Below are 19,240 nucleotides of genomic sequence, written 5' to 3'. Positions count from 1 at the left end.
AAGCTCAGGTAGTACAAGAGTTAATGGATGGCATTTCAAATAGGCAGGGACAACTGGGTTCTGAGCTCACTGGGTCAAATGATTCACGATTTTCTGGGAAGTAGCTGTCCAGATATTGAGCCTCTGAGAGCCAAAGCTTTGTGGCATGGTGAAGATAAATCACCAGTACAACTATTGCAGGATCTATCTAAATTAAAATGTATAGTTTTTCAGACTAAAGATCAAGATTAGGACTCCATAGGTTTCTTTGGCTCTCTTCCTCACTGAAGAAACTTAAAGGAGCCAGGAGAGCTTTAAGCTTTTATTGATTTCTAATGTGACAGTTTTACAGTAATACTTGACTATCACACACAGTTGTTGGCAGGAAAAAAGACAGAGGCGCAAGGGGAGAGCCAACTGTGCAACAGCCCCAACAAACAAATTTCTCTGCAGCACCTGTGGAAGAGCCTGTCACTCCAGAATTGGCCTTTATAGCCACTCCAGGCGCTGCTTCACAAACCACTGACCACCTCCAGGCGCGTATCCATTGTCTCTCGAGATAAGGAGGCCCAAAAGAACACACAGTTGTATTCTTCCAATGCTGTTTTTGTCCCTTCATGTTCTCAAAGGGTACATTTCACCAACCTGTAGCCAGTTTTACAGTGGTGAATTTAATATTACTTGAAAGCAGTGTTCATGCAGGTCTCTTCAATTGACCAAATAACTCTGAAATGGGTTTCTGGGTGTTGAGCACAATGTTGTACCCTAAGTTGTGTTGCTTTAGGGGATATTTAACATGCAAATGTTTGTTGTTCCTGAAATTGGACATGCTATTTCTAGTTTATTTTTCGTGAAAGCTGATTTATCTTGTCATTTGTATCCAGTCTATGTGGCTGCCAATTTTGCCTAGATCATAAACAGTGACAGCACTTAAAGTACCTCATTAGCTATGAAGCTCTTTAGGATGTCCTGAGGTCATGAAAGGAGCTATGTAAATGCAAATTCTTTCTCTTCCCTCACTTTTTCACTACGACCCCCACTGCTATTCATTTGAGATTGTATTGTCTAATGGACTGGGTGAGCATTGCTTTGGTCCAATGGTACATTCCTTACTATAGCCTGATCAACGTTGCCTAACTGCTGTAAACTCAATTTCTATAATGGAGCGTGTAATTTACTTTGGCATATAATGTTCCAATGCATCCAAATTAAATTTTGCTTTTGAGATTTATTTGCAGTAAGATGTTTACGCCAAGTAATGTTTTTACAGTATAAAATTAACATAACGAGATTAGCTTTAACAGTTAAGACGTGTGTGTATATATAGATATAGGTGTATTTTAAGTTATTGATTTTAATTCCTTTGGAATTTCAAAATCTTAACTGGCTTCAAGTCTTGTATTTTCATGTCAGCTGCTCTCTGAATTTTTCCTTACTAGGTTTAAATGATGGCTAGAAATAACCCTACCCCTGGTAGGTAAGGCTTGTTGATCTTTATTATATAATTTTCATTTAACTAACTTATTCTACATGTTTTTGCTTTCTGTCAAGTACTAATTAGTGAGTGGCACCTTAATCTCTCTGCAGTAATTGCCGAAGTTTTGACGGGTTCTTTTGTTTTGAAAAACAGCCATACAAAAACAGTTATTACTGCAATGAGACAGAATAATTTGTAGACCAAGTTTTAAAACCGCCTGACCATTTATTGTGCGTGCTGTACAACTTGCATATAAAAGTGATTTTGAATGTATTAGTCTTGCATCCACTTTGGGAACTGGAAGGGTTGAGTATTTAATTGAAGGTGCTAAATGAATGGGTTTGTGGTTTCAGGAGTTGCTAGTTTTTTTCACAAACTGGCTATATTTAAGTACTAGCTCAAGTCCTTTATTACAGTTATAATTTTCCAGCACATACATGAGCATGTCCAAACTCCTCATTATTCACTTTATTACAGCTCCTGTATCATGTATAGCTAAAGTCTAAAATCTTTTGGATGACGAGGGAGATACACAAGAGGGTGCATGATGCATGTTGGACGAATTCTTCAAGTGAGAACCAGGTCAAATTCAAGAAGTTGAGAGGGGAAGTGAAGAGGGAAATAAGATTGGCAGAGAGAATGAGAACAGAATGGCAGTTAACATTAAAAGAACACAGAAATCTTCTACTGGCATGTAAATAGTAAGCAGATAGTAAGAGGTGAGGTGGGTCCTATTAGGACAAAGGGTGGTATATGCTTAGAGGTGCAAGGCAAGGCTAGAGTACTTAATGAGTACCTTATATTGGTATTTACTAAAGAGGATGTTGACAAAATATCAGCAAAAGCTGAGATTGTAGAGGTATGGATGGGGTGAAAATTGAGAAGCAGGAGGTACTGAAAAGGCCGGCTATGCTTGGTCCAGATGGCTTGCGTCCCAGGTTGCTGACGGAAGTGGGGTGGAGATGGCGGAAGGGCTTGCCGTAATCTTCCAGTCTTCCGCAGAGGATTGAAGAGTGACACCCTTATTCAAGAAAGGGTGTAAGGATAGTCCTCTCAACAGGCCAGTTATTTAACTTAAGTGATGGGTAAGGTTTTAGAAGCAAAATAATCAGGGGGAAAAATGAACAGGGATTTGGAGAGGTTAGAGTTAATTAAGGATAGCCAGCACGGATTTGTGAAAGACAGATTGTGCTTGATTAATCTAATTGAATTTTTTGATGAATAAACAGAGAAAGTTGATGAAGGGAATGCAGTGGATTTTATCTATATGGATTTTAAGAAAGCATTTGACAAAATACCACGTCTGGTTAGGTTGGAAAAGCTGGGTTTGTTCTCAGAGCAAAGGAGATAGTGGGAAAATTTGAGGTTTACTAGATTGTGACAGGTTTGGATAAGATAGACAAAGAAAAGACGTTCCCATTAGCTGATGGTACAGGGACTAGTTTTAAGCAAGAGATGCGGGTTGGGAGGGTGGGGCGGTGTGAGCAAGAACATTTTTACGCAGTGAGTGGTAATGACCTGGAACTTGCTGCCTACGATAGTGGTGAAAGCAGAGATGGCCAAGGATTTCAAAAAGAAACTGGATGGGCACTTGAAGGAAATAAACTTGCAGGGCTATGGGGATAGAGCGGGCGAGTGGGACTGACTGGATTGCTGAATGGAGAACTGGCATAAATTCAATGGGCCAAATGGCTGCCTTCTGTGCTGTAAATGTGCTCCGACTCTGACTGAAGAATTCTCCCTGGAGTTTGAGGAAACTTCTGTACCATTGAGTCCTGTCCACATTGGTTGAAGAGTAGGAATGCATTCAAATTGCTCTTGGACTTGCTGCTACAAAGTATAATCACATCAGTAAACCATGCAGCCCTCCAGACCATGCCAGAAAATAACATTCTTAATGGTACTCAAGATTATGGTAATGAAAGCATCGATGTGTCTCTACAGTGCTTGGTGCTATTCTGTTTCTGCACTGACATAATTATCCCAAAGCAATAAAATAGACATCATTCTAGACCAGGAACTAAAATTCCCATAGAATATTCTCTCCACTTTTATCAGAGGGTTCTGATGAAAGGTCGCAGACCTGAAACGTTGACTCTGCTTCTCTCTCCACAGATGCTGCCAGACCTGCTGAGTATTTCCAGCACTTTGTTTTTATTTCAGATTTCCAGCATCCACAGTATTGCTTTTATTATTTCTTAATTCCTTGGGTTTAGGTAATAAAAACAGAAAGTGCTGGAAATAGTCAGCAGGCCTGGCAGCATCTGTGGAGGCTGAAAGAGTTCATGTTTTAGGTCTTTGACCTTTTATCAGAACTGGGAAAAATTAGAAATGTGATAAGTTTTAAGTAAGTGAAAAAGGAGAGGATGTGAAGAACAACAAAAGGGATGATCTGTGATGGGGTGCAGGGCAGGAGAGATTAAATGACAGAAGGTTTCATGGTGCAAGGACAAAGGAGTAGTGATGGGATAAGAAATAAAAACAAGAAATGCTGGAACCACTCAGCAGGTCTGACGGCATCTGTGAAAAGAGAAGCAGAGTTAACGTTTCGGGTCAGTGACCCTTCTTCAGTTCCGAAGAAGGGTCACTGACCCGAAACGTTAACTCTGCTCTTTTCACAGATGCTGCCAGACCTGCTGAGTGGTTCCAGCATTTCTTGTTTTTATTTCAGATTTCCAGCATCCGCAGTATTTTGCTTTTATTTTAGTGATGGGATAAGTATGTATAAAGATAAATTTGTATACAAAATTATGAGGGGCATTGATAGGTTAGATGGGAAGAAACCTTTTCCCTTAGCAGAGGGGTCAATAACTAGGGGGCATAGATTTAAGGAAAAGGGCAGGAGGTTTAGAGGGGGTTTGAGGAAAAAAATTTCACTCAGGGTGGTTGGAATCTGGAACACACTGCCTGAAGAGGTGGTAGAGGCAGGAACCCTCAAAACATTTAAGTATTTAGATGAGCACTTGAAATGCCATAGCATACAAGGCTATGGGCCAAGTGCTGGAAAATGGGATTAGAATAGTTAGGTACTTGATGGCCGGCACAGACACGATGGGTTGAAGGGCCTGTTTCTGTGCTGTATAACTCTGACCCTAAGTAAAACACAAGATATGTCTAGAGGAGGTATGAATGAGAAGACCCAGAATAGCTGCCATCTGAAAGGAAATAGAAATGAGAATAAAAAACAAACATGCAAAGAAAAGGAAAACAAAATGGGGGCAGAGGTTATGATCTAAAATTATTGAACTGAGATGTTGATTCTGGAAGGCTGTAGAGTGCCCAGAAGAAAGATGAGGTGCTATTCTTTGAGCTTCATTGGAACACTGTAGCAGACCAACGACATAGGTCAGAATGGAAGCAAGGGGGAAAATTAGAATGACGAGTGACTGGAAGCTCAGTCACGCTTGGAGACTGAATGGAGGTATTATGTAAAGCGATCACCCAGTCTGCATTTGATCTACTGAATGTAGAGGAGACCACATTGTGAGCCACAAATACAGTATACTAAATTGGAAGAAGTACATGCAAATCGCTGTTTCGCCTGGAAGGAGTGTTTGGGGCCCTGGATGTTGAGAGGGTGGAAGTAAAAGGGCAGATGTTGCATCTCCTGCACTTGTGTGGGAAGGTGCTGGATGAAAGGGAAGGGATGTTGAGGTGACTGAAGAGTGGACTAGGGTATCACGGACAGAATGATCCCTTCGGAATGTTGAAAGTGGAGAAGATGTGTTTGAAAGTGATGGAAATGCTGGAGGATGATCCATTAAATACAGAGGCCAGTGGGCTGGAAAGTGAGAGCAGGGGGAACCCTGTCATTGTTCTGGGAGGGAGGGCAAGAGGTGCAAGCAGAAGTGCAGGAAATGGAATAGAGACAGTCCAAGGCCTTGCCAACCATGGTGGGAGGGAAATCCTCAGTTGAGAAAGAGACTTAACAGAAGCAGTAGTATGGAAGGTTGCATTGTCTTGAACAGGAGACGAAGAAACTGGGAGAATGGAGTAGAGTCCTTATAGGAAGCGGGGGCTTTGAGGAAGTGTAGTCAAGGTAGCTGTGGGAGTCAGTGGGCTTAGATTGAATATTGGTTGATGACCTGTCCCCAGAAATGGAGACACAGAAATCAAGGAAGGGAAGAGTCAGATAGACCTTGCGAAGGCAGGAGATGGGTGGAAATTGGATGCAAAGCCAGTGCAGTTCAGGGCAAGAAAAGGAAATGGCATTTGCTGGAAAAAGAAGTGTGGGAGGGGGCCTGAGGTAGGACTGGAACAAGTCATGTTCCACATGGCATAAAAAGGCAGGCATAGCTCAGACCCATATGGGTACCCATAGCAACACCTTTTATTTGGAAGAAGTTAGTGGACTTGAAGGAGAAGATGTTCAATATGGGAACAAGTTCAGCCAGGCAGAGTAGGGTGGTGGTGGGTTCGGATTAGTTAGACCTCCATTCAAGGAAGAAGAGGAGAGCTCTCAGTCCATCATGGTGAGGGATGGCAGTGTAGAGGGATTGGACATCCATGGAGAAAGGGCCAGAAATGTGGAAACTGTTGGTGATGGAGGGCATCAGAAGAATCACAGATGTAGGTGGGAAGAGACTGGACAAGGAAGGGAACAATATTCGAGATAGGAAGCAATCAGTTCAGTGGGGCAAGAACAGGCTGAAATGATGGGTCTAGTAGGGCAGTCCTTTTTGTGGATTTTGGGAAGGAGGTAGAAGTGGGCTATTCAAGTTCAAGGGACTGAGGTTGGAGGCCCTGGAGGGAGGAGCTGCAGCGGAGATGAGGTCAGTGACAGTCCTGGAAACAATGGCTTGATTGGTGGTGGGGCCATGATCCAGAGGGAGGTGGGAGGAAGTATCAGAGTTGCCATTTGGCCTCTGTTAGGTAGAGGTTGGTACACCTGACACCAACCACACTGCACTTGTTATCAAACCTGCTGACAATGTGAGGGTTGGACCTGAGAATGGAGTGCTGCAGATTCTGAGCGAGACAGGTAGGAATGAGTGAGGGGAGCAGAGAAATTGAGATGGTTGAAGTCACGCCTGTAGGTCTGAATGAAAGGGTCTAGAGAGAGAGGGGTACTGTTGGAGGGAGAATACTGCAGTTGGCTAAAAAGGTCCACTGGTGGGGATGGCTGGGGGAAGGAAGGAAGACTCTTGGCCAAAGAAATGAGTGCGGAGGTGATGGTGACAGAAGAAGAGCTCGGCGTTGTGCTGAGCTCAATTCATTTAGGCGGGGGCATAGCAGATAAAGCTGAGGCCTTTGCAAAGGACGAATCATTCAAGATCAGAGAGGAGATTGGATGGTATCCTTGGCTTTGGCAAGAAGTAAGATTGGAAGAAGGGATTGGGTTCAGAGGGAAGTGAAGGGGAAGGAAGATCCAGAGGAATGTTAGTATCAGAGTTGTTGAAGGTTGCAATCCTTCGCACCTGAAAAGAAGAAATGTTTTCTGTTAATGTGCTGGAATAGGGGAAGGATGAAATTGAACTGTGGACCAGGACAGCCTTGAGATTGAGAGTTGGTGCACTAGAGAGGGGTCGAGGGCATGCATGTGGCGGCATATGGCATTGAATGTGGATCTTGGGATGCTGTAAGAACAGCGGTTCGAGGAATGCTGAGTGTCTAGGAGATATCTGTAATTATGGGTGGATGTGAAACACAAAAGGTAGAATTTCAGTTGGAACCCATGTGAAATAAGAGCCAGAGACAGTTGCTAAGGAAGGAAATGTGGCTTTGAAAGTGAGTTTTTGTAGATACCTGATCGAACACGAGAAAGGAGATAGAAAGCAATGAAGGTGAATCAGGTAGAAGAGAAACCAAAATTATGTCTGAAGAGTAGAACTTCAAGGTGGGCATTCCTGGAGGAGAAGTGGTAGTGAATTAAACACTAATACAAAAGTACAATACTTCATATGGTGGAAATCTGAAATAAAAACAAATGCTGGAAATACCAGGTCTGCCAGAATCTCGGTCATAGTCATGACACACAGTAACACTGGTGTAAATAAAGCAGATCGAGTTACCTGCTTGCATTTATATAGCGTCTTTAACAAAGGAAAACATCCCAAGGCACTTCTCGGATGTATCATCAAACAAAATTTGACATTGAGCCACATAGAAATATTAGGACAGGTAACCACAGCTTGGTCAATGACGCAAATTTTTAAGGAGCATCTTGAGGAGAAAGGTGGAAAAATTTAGGAAGGGAATTCCACAGTTTAAGGCCTAGCAGCAGCTGAAGGCATAGCTGCCAGTGGTGAAATGATGAAAATTGATGCACAAGAGACAAGAATTGGAGCATAGAGATCTCGATTGTAGGGATGGAGGAGATTACAGATTAGGTGGGAGAGGCCATGGAGGGAATTGGGGGCAGAAAAAGAGAACTTTAAAATTGAGGTGTTGCTGGATAGGGAGTTGCTATAGTTCAGTGAGCACAGAGGTGTTGGGTGAATGGGGCTTGGTGGGAGTTAGGATATGGACAACTGGGTTTTGGATGAGCTCAAAAACAACTGCAGTTTGGACCAGGTTCAAGCAAATTTTTGAAGAAGTAAAATACTATGTGGTTAAAATTTCAATAAAGTATAATGGGAGCTGACATCTGGCACAGTGCTGTTTTGTTTGTTTCTGTTTACCCAAGCTGTCTCCTGTTCCATATTTCAAACCTAATGAAGGTAGAGTTACCTGTGCTGCTGTATCAGAGATAATGAAACAACTGTAAGAACAATGAGTGAGGGCATATGTCCAAGCTTCTAATTTTGCTGTAGAATTTTGAGCCTGCTAGGCTTGCTCACAACTATGTTGAATGTTGGTAACATGGATGCTTTTGGTAGTGGTTACTTGGATGCAGATGTTGACCAGATTTGGAGATTTTCTAAAGAAATCTTGGTGCATGAGGCTTTAAGATTGGAGATGCACACTTCTATCCAAAAATATTGTCTGCTTTCTGTTGCCTTCAGTGGAACTGCTGGAGCTGAGGCTGTGTGAATGAAGTATCATCAGCTTCATGGCTGTCCAGAATCCTAGCTAAATCAGAGGGTAGTGTGTGTGGCTTGGGGAATGTGAGCTGCACTCCCCGAAGCCTCACTACATATATACGGTTTTGTTTTGGCACTGCATCTTGGGATGATGCAAACATTTAATTTTATTCTAAAAACATAATTGCTTTGATCTGACTAAAGTGACAGGTTCTTTCACCTTGCTGTGCTTAAAATTGGCCTCACTCATAATTACCCATCAGGCAAAATACTGCAGATGCTGGGAATCTGAAATTTTAAAAAAATGAAGATACTCAAGTCAAGCAGCATCTTTGGGAGAAACAGTAAACATTTCAGGTCAATGACCTCTCAAATCTGGGTAAATTCGATTTAAGCAAGTTGTAGAAGCAGGGAGGGGGGGAACTAAAGGCCAGTGATAAGATGGTTGGTAGGAGAGACTAAATTTTAAGGAATAGTGGTGCAAGATGATAATGGGGCAGGTGAACAAAAGATGGCTCTAGATGAGGTGCTATTCCATTTAAACCTCTAGATCCATGTTTTTTTTAACTTGTTCCATTGCCTTCTCATTTTGCCTTGCATCATTAAATCTGTTCTGCCTTCCATTTTATCAGTTGATAGTTTTCATGGCACCATTACTGAGACTAGCCTTCAATTCCAGATTTTTTAATTAATTGAATTTATTAATTAAGCTTAAATGCCACCAGTTGCTGTGGTGGGATTTGAACCTGTTTCCAGGGCATTAGCCTGAACCTCTAGATTACTAGTCCAGGGACTTTACCACTACGCCACCATCTCCGCTCTGCTTTGTCTTAGTTGGTGTGTGGAAATTGAACAAATGAAAATTGTTGATCTGTTTTTGGTATGACATTCTTCTGAACACAGTTTGGTCTAGGTATCTAGTATAATCTTCACTTATCCCTCTACTCTGTCACCTGAAGCTCAGCTAGCTCTATCCTTCCAACTTTCAAAAGAACGACTTGAAGAGCTCCTTTTATGGTGTGAAACTAAAGTTTTCTACACTGTTTCTGTATTTGGAAAAACTTGTTCACATGTAAGCAGATAATGACATTCAGTGAATCAAAGCATACCAAGAATAGGTAATATTCTGCCTTCAAGGATTTAATTTCCCCAAACAACAATCAGTGCAGTGGATTACAGCAGAATGGTAGAACAGACCTCTTTATTGGTACTGTCATCATTTTTAGTGATGGTCTACAAATTGCAATTCAACATTAATACTTTATAGCCAAAGGCTTCAAGTATCAGTTGATTTTTTTTTTAAAAGCAAGCTTACTTGAAGCAAACCTTTTCAGGCTGTTTGTATGTGCTTGTGACTATTCTCATATGCTTCTGTCTCAACAGAAGGATCCAAATCCACCATCTGAGTGCAAGCAGCAGTGAAGTCTGCTTATGTGGCCTTGAGGAACAACTGCACTGTACTGGCTTATTATAAACAACTAATAGTTACTTAACAGCCTTATAATGTTTTGTATTTTCTTGGTAGGACAAATTTCAATTAACATTTTTTGGTTAATCATGAATCCTTGAATCAGCCAGTTCAGAACATGGTTGCTACTCTTACATTGTGGTTTTTTTTAGTTGGTTATTGATGGAATAGAATTTGTCATGAACTTGTCATCCCACTATTACAGAATTTGTGTTCAGAATAAAATCTGATGTTGAAGGCAGCACCAATAGAAGGCTTTTAGAATGGCAAAATTCAGATCAATATTGTTTAGAAATATTCTGCTGGAGAACAATCAACCAAAGTAATTATCCTTTTCTTCAGCCCTGTTGTCTGAATATATAAAACTGTGGAAATATTCATTTTGTAGTTGGATGAGTGTAACGTAGACGTTATACAAAATGATAGAAATAAAATTGTGAACATGTCTGTGCTTACACTAGCTGTGCCTTCATTACTCGTGTTCCTGTAACATACAGAGTTATTTACACTCATTGAAACTTTGTGGCTGGCTACGTCTATGGAGTTGCAGAATAGTTAATGGAAGATTTTCAAAATGTACAACCATGTGTACTGTTCATAGATTGTTTGCTTAATTATGCTATGGTTTTTGTTCATTTGTTTTAGTGAGATTGTGGACAACATGAATGCTTAGCCACTACTGAAGGGTCATAATGTACCACTTGGTGTGAATAAAAACTAGTATTTTCAGATTTTCTTCTTGAACTTTCTTCTAACTGGTGTGGCGTATCTTATATCTTTCTACTACACAATAGCTGTCGTGCTAATTGGAGTGTGACCTGGGACAGCACTTGCATCTTTGACCTGAATTCCAGTAGTTAGTCTTTCAGCTCACTTTAAAAAAAAAAGAAATTTGCCGTGTGTACATTTTGACACATAGCAATCCATTTATTTTTTTTTTATTTTAGAGATACAGCACTGAAACAAGCCCTTCGGCCCACCGAGTCTGTGCCGACCAGCAACCACCCATTTATACTAACCCGACAGTAATCCCAATTCCCTACCACCTACCTACACGAGGGGCAATTTACAATGGCCAATTTACCTATCACCTGCAAGTCTTTGGCTGTGGGAGGAAACCGGAGCACCCGGCGAAAACCCACGCAGACACGGAGAACTTGCAAACTCCGCACAGGCAGTACCCAGAATCGAACCCGGGTCCCTGGAGCAGTGAGGCTGCAGTGCTAACCACTGCGTCATTGTGCTGCCCAATTGTGACTAAGGTGGCACAAAATTGGCTTTATCTGTCGTTTGTGGATATTCTTGCCCTCAGTTGAGCAACAATCTTGAACATCATCGTCCTACTTGTTGAAGACAGCAATTGAACCAAATATATTGGCGCGTACGATTGACCCCTTTCAAAGAACAGCACAGGAACAGGCCATTCTGCCCTCCAAGCTTGCGCCGATCTTGATACCTGTCTAAACTAAAACCTTCTGCACTTCCGGGGACCGTATCCCTCTACTCCCATCCTTTTCATGTATTTGTCAAGATGCCTCTTAAATGTCGCTATCACCACCTCCCCCGGCAGCAAGTTCCAGGCACTCACTACCCTCTGTGTAAAAAAAAAAACTTGCCTCGCACATCCCCTCTAAACTTTGCCCCTCACACCTTAAACCTATGTCCCCTAGTAACTGACTCTTCCACCCTGGGAAAAAGCTTCTGACTATCCACTCTGTCCATGCCACTCATAACTTTGTAAACCTCTATTATGTCGCCCTCCACCTCGGTCATTCCAGTGAAAACAATCTGAGTTTATCCAACCTCTCCTCATAGCTAATACCCTCCAGACCAGGCAACATCCTGGTAAACCTCTTCTGTACCCTCTCCAAAGCCTCCACATGCTTCTGGTAGTGCTATATCCATCTTGCCAGCTCACCTCTGATCCCGTGTGACTTCACATTTTGTACCAGTCTGCCATGAGGGACCTTGTCAAAGGCTTTACTGAAGTCCATGTAGACAACATCCACTGCCTTTCCTTCATCAATCATCTTCGTCACTTCCTCAAAAAACTCAATCAAGTTAGTGAGACATGACCTCCCCTTCACAAAGCCATGCTGCCTCTCGCTAATAAGTCAGTTTGTTTCCAAATGGGAGTAAATCCTGTCCTGAAGAATCCAGTCCAATAATTTCCCTACCACTGACGTAAGGCTCACCGGCCTGTAATTTCCTGGATTATCCTTGCTACCCTTCTTAAACAAAGGAAAAACATTGGCTATTCTCCAGTCCTCTGGGACCTCACCTGCAGCCAATGAGGATACAAAGATTTCTGACAAGGCCCCAGCAATTTCTTCCCTTGCCTCCCTCCGTATTCTGGGGTAGATCCCATCAGGCCTTGGGGACTTATCTATCTTGATAGTTTTCAAGACGCCCAACACCTTTTTGATATCGACATGACTGAGACTATCTACACTCCCTTCCCTAGGCTCATCATCCACCAAGTCCTTCTCTTGGGTCAATACTGATGCAAAGTACTCATTTAGTACCTCGCCCATTTCCTCTGGCTCCACACATAGATTCCCTCCTCTGTCCTTGAGTGGGCCAACCCTTTCCCTAGCTACCCTCTTGCTCTTTTTATATACGTATAAAAAGCCTTGGGATTCTCCTTAATCCTGTTTGCCAATGACTTTTCATGACCCCTTTTACCACTCCTGACTCCTTCCTTCCTACTTTCTTCATATTCCTCAAGTGCTTCATCTGTTCCCAGCCTTCTAGCCCTTAGGAATTTTTCTTTTTGACGAGGCTCACAATATCCCTCGTTATCCAAGGTTCCCGAAAGTGGCCAAACTTATCCTTCTTCCTCACAGGAACATGCTGGTTCTGGATTCTAATCAACTGACGTTTGAAAGACTCCCACATGTCAGATGTTGATTTACCCTCAACCAGTCGCCCCCAATCTAAATTCTTCAGTTCCTGCCTAATATTGTTATAATTAGCCTTTCCCCAATTAAGCACCTTCACACGAGGACGACTCTTATCCTTATCCACAATTACCTTAAAACTTATGGAATTATGGTCACTGTTCCCGAAATGCTCCCCCACTGAAACTTCGACCACCTGGCCAGGCTCATTCCCCAATACCAGGTCCGGTACGGCCCCTTCTCTCGTTGGATTATCGACATGTTGTTTCAAGACGCTGTCCTGGATGCTCCTTACAAATTCTGCCCCATCCAAGCCCTGAGCACTAAGTGAGTCCCAGTCAATATAGGGGAAGTTAAAATCACCCATCACTACAACCCTGTTGCTTTTACATCTTTCCAAAATCTGTCTACATAGATGCTTCTCTATCTCCCGCTGGCTGTTGGGAGGCCTGTAGTAAACCCCCAACATCGTGACTGCACCCTTCCTGTTCTGGAGCTCCACCCGTATTGCCTCGCTGCATGACCCTTCCGAGGTGTTCTCCCGCAGTACAGCTATGATATTCTCCTTAACCAGTAATGCAACTCTCCCACCCCTTTTACATCCCCCTCTATCCCGCCTGAAGCTTCTAAATTCTGGAACATTTAGCTGCAAATCCTGTCCTTCCCTCAACCAAGTCTCTGTAATAGCAACAACATCATAGTTCCAAGTACTAATCCAAGCTCTAAGTTCATCTGCCTTACCTGTTATACTTCTCGCATTGAAATAAATGTACTTCAGACCACCAGTCCTGCTGTGCTCAGCAACATCTCCCTGCCTGCTCTTCATCTCAGTCTTACTGGACTTATTTACTCGTTCCCCTTCAGTTATTTTACCTGCTGACTTACTGCTCTGGTTCCCACCCCCCTGCCACATTAGTTGAAACCCTCCGGAGTGACGCTAGCAAACCTCGCAGCCAGGATATTTGTGCCCCTCCAGTTTAGATGCAACCCGTCCTTCTTGTACAGGTCCCACCTGTTGCGGAAGGGATCCCAATGATCCAGATATCAGAAACCCTCCCTCCTACACCAGCTGTTTTGCCACATGTTTAGCTGCACTATCTTCCTATTTCTAGCCTCACTGGTACGTGGCACAGGGAGTAATCCCGAGATTACAACCCTAGAGGTCCTGTTTTTTAAACTTGCAACCTAACTCCCTGAACTCCCCCTGCAGGACCTCGTCACTCTTCCTGCCTATGTCGTTAGTACCAATGTTTAGTTTAGTTTAGAGATACAGCACTGAAACAGGCCCTTCGGCCCACCGAGTCTATGCCGACCATCAACCACCCATTTATACTAATCCTACACTAATCCCATATTCCTACCACATCCCCACCTGACCCTATATTTCCCTACCACCTAGCTATACTGGGGGCAATTTATAATGGCCAATTAACCTATCAACCTGCAAGTCTTTGGCATGTGGGAGGAAACCGGAGCACCCGGAGGAAACCCACGCAGACACAGGGAGAACTTGCAAACTCCACACAGGCAGTACCCAGAATTGAACCCGGGTCGCTGGAGCTGTGAGGCTGCGGTGCTAACCACTGCGCCGCCAACAACTGCTGTGCACCACAACCTCTGGCTGTTCCCCCCTTCAGAATGCCCCCTGTCTGTTCAGAGACATCCTTGACCCTGGCACCAGGGAGGCAACATACCATCCTGGAGTCTCTTTCACGTCCACAGAAGCGTCTATCTGTGTCCCTGACTATAGAGTCCCCTATAACTATTGCGCTTCTGCGCTTTGGCCCTCACTGCTGAACAACAGTGCCAGCCGTGGTGCCACTGCTCTGGCTTCTGCTGCTGTTCTCCCTTGATAGGCCATCCCCCCCCAACAGTATCCAAAACGGTATACTTGTTAGAGAGGCGGAAAGCCACAGGGGATTGTGCCTGCCCCTTCTAGCGGTCACCCGTCTATCTGCCTACACCTTGGGTGTAACCACTTCTCTAAAACTCCTGTCTCTGATGCTTTCCGCCACCTGCGTGCTCCTAAGTGCATCCAATTGCTGCTCCAACCGATCCATGCTGTCTGTGAGGAGTTGCAATGGGATACACTTCCTGCAGATGTAGTCGCCCGGAACGCTGGAAGCGTCATGGACCTCCCACATCTCACAGGTGAAGCACTTTACCCCTCTAACTGACATTTCTAGCACTAATTAATAAATTAATTTAAAATAAATACTTATTAAATCCTTACTAAATTAAATTACAATTAACTACATGGTCCCTCGTGCTAGATTTCTCCTATAAATATTAAATGCTAAATACAGTATTCTCCTCCCTCCGGTTTAGTTACTCCTCTACTTATTAATTCATTAGTTAATTAGGGTTAATTAGTTCATCAATGTTTTATTTTCAAATTCAGTGCAGATTTCCTACTAGCCAGTCAGGTCACAGCTTTCCTGTGATGTCACTTTTTCAGTTTTATTTCCACCCAAGGTAAGTTACTCCGCCCTCCGAGTCTTCTCCAATCACCTTGCAGCTCCCCTCTGGCATCACTGTTTGCCTTTTTCAAAACTCCAGCACGCTGGAAGAGCTCCACTCCGCTCCCAGAAGGTAAGAGTCAAAGCTTAACTGTTATGATGTGGATTCATGATTGAGTTCTGAGATTTTCTGTCTTTATAAAGACATCAACAATGTCATTGCTCCAAATTGAAAATTACATTTCAGTCATTTGACTTGAGACTTGATGTCCAGTTAGATTTTTGGAGTGGATTTAAATTTATCAGTCTCTAACAATCTTGAACTGGCTCATTTTAATTTATTCATTAACCCATAATGGTTTTGGAGTGAAAGTCTTGATTAATGAAGGCAAAGTTCTCTATTTAATTGATCAAATCATTTTTTAAAAATGGTTGTTTCAGGAAAAAAAGATCAGCTTACCTTCTTTTGAGTTTGCTTTTATTAGGGTCATAATCGTGTCATCTAAGCCTCAATAGCATCTCCATGTTAAACTCAACCTCAATTTTGGAGACTTCCGGTTCCACATTTGCTATTGCCCAGGTGTATCTCATCTTCACCCCTCCGTTGCCTCTACTTCCACGCTGATTGATTGTTCAACATCCAGTCTTGGATCAGCAGAAACCTCCTCCAATTAAACAGAGACTGAAGCTGTATAAAATGCCAGTTAGGCCACAGCTGGAGTACTGTGTACAGTTTTGGTCACCATACTACAGGAAGGATGTGATTGCACTGGAGAGGGTGCAGAGGAGATTCACCAGGATGTTGCCTGGGCTGGAGCATTTCCGCTATGAAGAGAGACTGAAAAGGCTAGGGTTGTTTTCCTTAGAGCAGAGAAGGCTGAGGGGGGGACCTGATTGAGGTATACAAATTATGAGGAGCAGAGATAGGGTAGATAGGAAGAAACTTTTTCCCTGAGCAGAGGTGTCAATAACTAGGGGGCATAGATTTAAGGTAAGGGGCAGGAGGTTTAGAGGGGATTTGAGGAAAAGATTTTTCACCCAGAGGGTGGTTGGAATCTGGAACGCACTGCCTGAAGAGGTGGTGGAGACAGGAACCCTCACAACATTTAAGAAGTATTTAGATGAGCACTTGAAATGCCATAGCATACAAGGCTACAGGCCAAGTGCTGGAAAATAGAAAGATAGAAAACAAGCATAGGCCATTCGGCCCTTCGGGTCTGCTCCACCATTCAAAAAAGATCATGGCTGATCGTCTAATTCAGTACCCTGTTCCCGCTTTTTCCCCATATCCCTTGATCCCATTGGCATTAAGAAATATATCTATCTCCTTGAATATATTTAATAACTTGGCCTCCACTGCCTTCTGTGGTAGAGAATTCCACAGGTTCACCACCCTCCGAGTGAAGAAATTTCTCCTCATCTTGGTTCTAAATGGCATACCCTGTATCCTGAGACTGTGACCCCTGGTTCTGGACTTCCCAGCCATCAGGAACATCCTCCCTGCATCTAACCTGTCTAGTCCTATTAGAAAATGAGATTAGAATAGACTTGATGGCCGGCGCGGACACGGTGGGCCGAAGGGCCTGTTTCTGTGCTGTATGACTCTATGACGCCATTGTTTTAGGCCACTGCCACAAATTCCATTCCCCTTCCCTGACTTCTGCCTCGGGCTGAACAAGACTTATTACAATCTTGTCGCCCTATAGGACCCTGAGCTAAGCTTCCCACTCCACATCATCTTCACAAAATGTGCCGTGTTCCACGCAATAGCATCTGTCTCTGCCACTGCTTCAGCCTGTCTAAAAAAAACCTTTTTAAAAATCTTTCGACACAACTATTCCAATGCTTGCCTGTCCTCCATCTTCCACAAACATGAGCTCATCCAAAATTCTGTCCCATACCCTAACTTTTGAACCATCCCACTCACCAAAATACATTTTTTGTAGCTAACGAGAATTTAAAAGTCTTCTATAGGCACATAAATAGTAAAAGGGTGGTAAAAGGAGGAGTGGGGCTGATTAGGGACCTAAAAGAGGATTTATATGTGGAGGCTGAGGTACTAAATGAATGCTTTGCATCTGTCTTTGCCAAGGAAGGAGATACTGCCCAAGTCATGCCGAAAGAGGAGATGGTTGAGACACTGGGCTAAAACTTGGTAAAGGAGATATTAGATAAGCTAGCTGTACTTAAAGTTGATAATTCACCAGGACCAGATGATAAGCATTCAAAGATACTTAGAAAGGAAGGATGGAAATTGTGGAGGTACTGGCCATAATCTTCCAATCCTCCTTAGATTACAGGTGTGCCAGATAACTGGGGAATTGCAAATGTTACACCCTTGTTCAAAAAAGGTTGCAAGGACAAGCCCAGCAACTACAGGCCAGTCAGTTTAATTTCAGAGGTGAGAACGTTTTTAGAAATGATAATCCAGGACAAAATTAACAGTCACTTGGATAAATGCAGATTAATTAAGGAAAGCCAGCGTGGATTTGTTGAGGGTAAATTGTGTTTAACTAGACTGTTTGAGTTTTTTTTGATGAGGTAACAGAGGGTTGATGAGGGTAATGTGGTTGATGTGCACATGGACTTCCAAAGGGCATTTGGTAAAGTGCCACATAACAGGCTTGTCTGAAAAGTTAGAGCTCATGGAATAAAATGGGCAGTAACAGCATGGATACAAAATTGGCTGAGTATCAGGAAAGTGTAGTTGTGAATAGCTGTTTTTTGGATTGGAGAAAGGTATATAGTGGGATGCCCCAGGGACCTGTGTTGGGACCCCTGCCTTTCTTCATATATAATTAATGACCTTGTTTAAGAAGGGTAGCAGGGAAAATCCAGGTAATTATAGACCGGTGAGCCTGACATCAGTGGTAGGGAAGCTGCTGGAGAAGATACTGAGGGATAGGATCTATTCCCATTTGGAAGAAAATGGGCTTATCAGTGAGAGGCAGCATGGTTTTGTGCAGGGAAGGTCATGTCTTACCAACTTAATAGAATTCTTTGAGGAAGTGACAAAGTTGATTGATGAGGGAAGGGCTGTAGATGTCATCTACATGGACTTCAGTAAGGCGTTTGATAAGGTTCCCCATGGTAGGCTGATGGAGAAAGTGAAGTCGCATGGGGTCCAAGGTGTACTAGCTAGATGGATAAAGAACTGGCTGGGCAACAGGAGACAGAGAGTAGTAGTGGAAGGGAGTTTCTCAAAATGGAGACGTGTGACCAGTGGTGTTCCACAGGGATCCGTGCTGGGACCGCTGTTGTTTGTGATATACATAAATGATTTGGAGGAAAGTATAGGTGGTCTGATTAGCAAGTTTGCAGACGACACTAAGATTGGTGGAGTAGCAGATAGTGAAGGGGACTGTCAGAGAATACAGCAGAATATAGATAGATTGGAGAGTTGGGCAGAGAAATGGCAGATGGAGTTCAATCAGGGCAAATGCGAGGTGATGCATTTTGGAAGATCCAATTCAAGAGTGAAGTATACAGTAAATGGGGAAAATTGATGTACAGAGAGATTTGGGTGTTCAGGTCCATTGTTCCCTGAAGGTGGCAACGCAGGTCAATAGAGTGGTCAAGAAGGCATACGGCATGCTTTCCTTCATCGGACGGGGTATTGAGTACAAGAGTTGGCAGGTCATGTTACAGTTGTATAAGACTTTGTTTCGGCCACATTTGGAATACTGCGTGCAGTTCTGGTCGCCACATTACCAAAAGGATGTGGATGCTTTGGAGAGGGTGCAGAGGAGGTTCACCAGGATGTTGCCTGGTATGGAGGGCGCTAGCTATGAAGAGAGGTTGAGTAGATTAGGATTATTTTCATTAGAAAGACGGAGGTTGAGGGGGGACCTGATTGAGGTGTACAAAATCATGAGAGGTATGGACAGGGTGGATAGCAAGAAGCTTTTTCCCAGAGTGGGGGATTCAATTACTAGGGGTCACGAGTTCAAAGTGAGAGGGGAAAAGTTTAGGGGGGATATGCGTGGAAAGTTCTT

The 19,240-nt window shown here is 43.2% G+C and overlaps 1 protein-coding gene across 4 annotated transcripts in view; it reads left to right on the top strand.

Moving 5' to 3' along the window:
• Positions 1 to 10,617, top strand: part of nap1l1 (nucleosome assembly protein 1-like 1) — a 173,195-nt gene extending 162,578 nt beyond the window's left edge. For 2 of the 4 annotated variants that reach the window (XM_068050081.1, XM_068050078.1), the window contains exon 15: positions 9,802 to 10,617. In XM_068050081.1, the coding sequence (XP_067906182.1) occupies positions 9,802 to 9,840 (39 nt within the window). In that variant the 3' untranslated portion in view covers positions 9,841 to 10,617. Of the gene's footprint in view, positions 1 to 1,418; positions 1,457 to 9,801 lie in introns of all 4 variants that reach the window. The other 2 variants (XM_068050080.1, XM_068050079.1) reach the window with 2 other exon arrangements.
• The last annotated feature ends 8,623 nt before the right edge of the window (positions 10,618 to 19,240 follow it).

Source organism: Heterodontus francisci, chromosome 18, assembly GCF_036365525.1.
Source record: "Heterodontus francisci isolate sHetFra1 chromosome 18, sHetFra1.hap1, whole genome shotgun sequence".
Taxonomy (NCBI): domain Eukaryota; kingdom Metazoa; phylum Chordata; class Chondrichthyes; order Heterodontiformes; family Heterodontidae; genus Heterodontus; species Heterodontus francisci.
The sequence above is the reverse complement of the archived record's forward strand: the minus strand, read 5'-3'. Positions and strand labels throughout refer to the sequence as shown.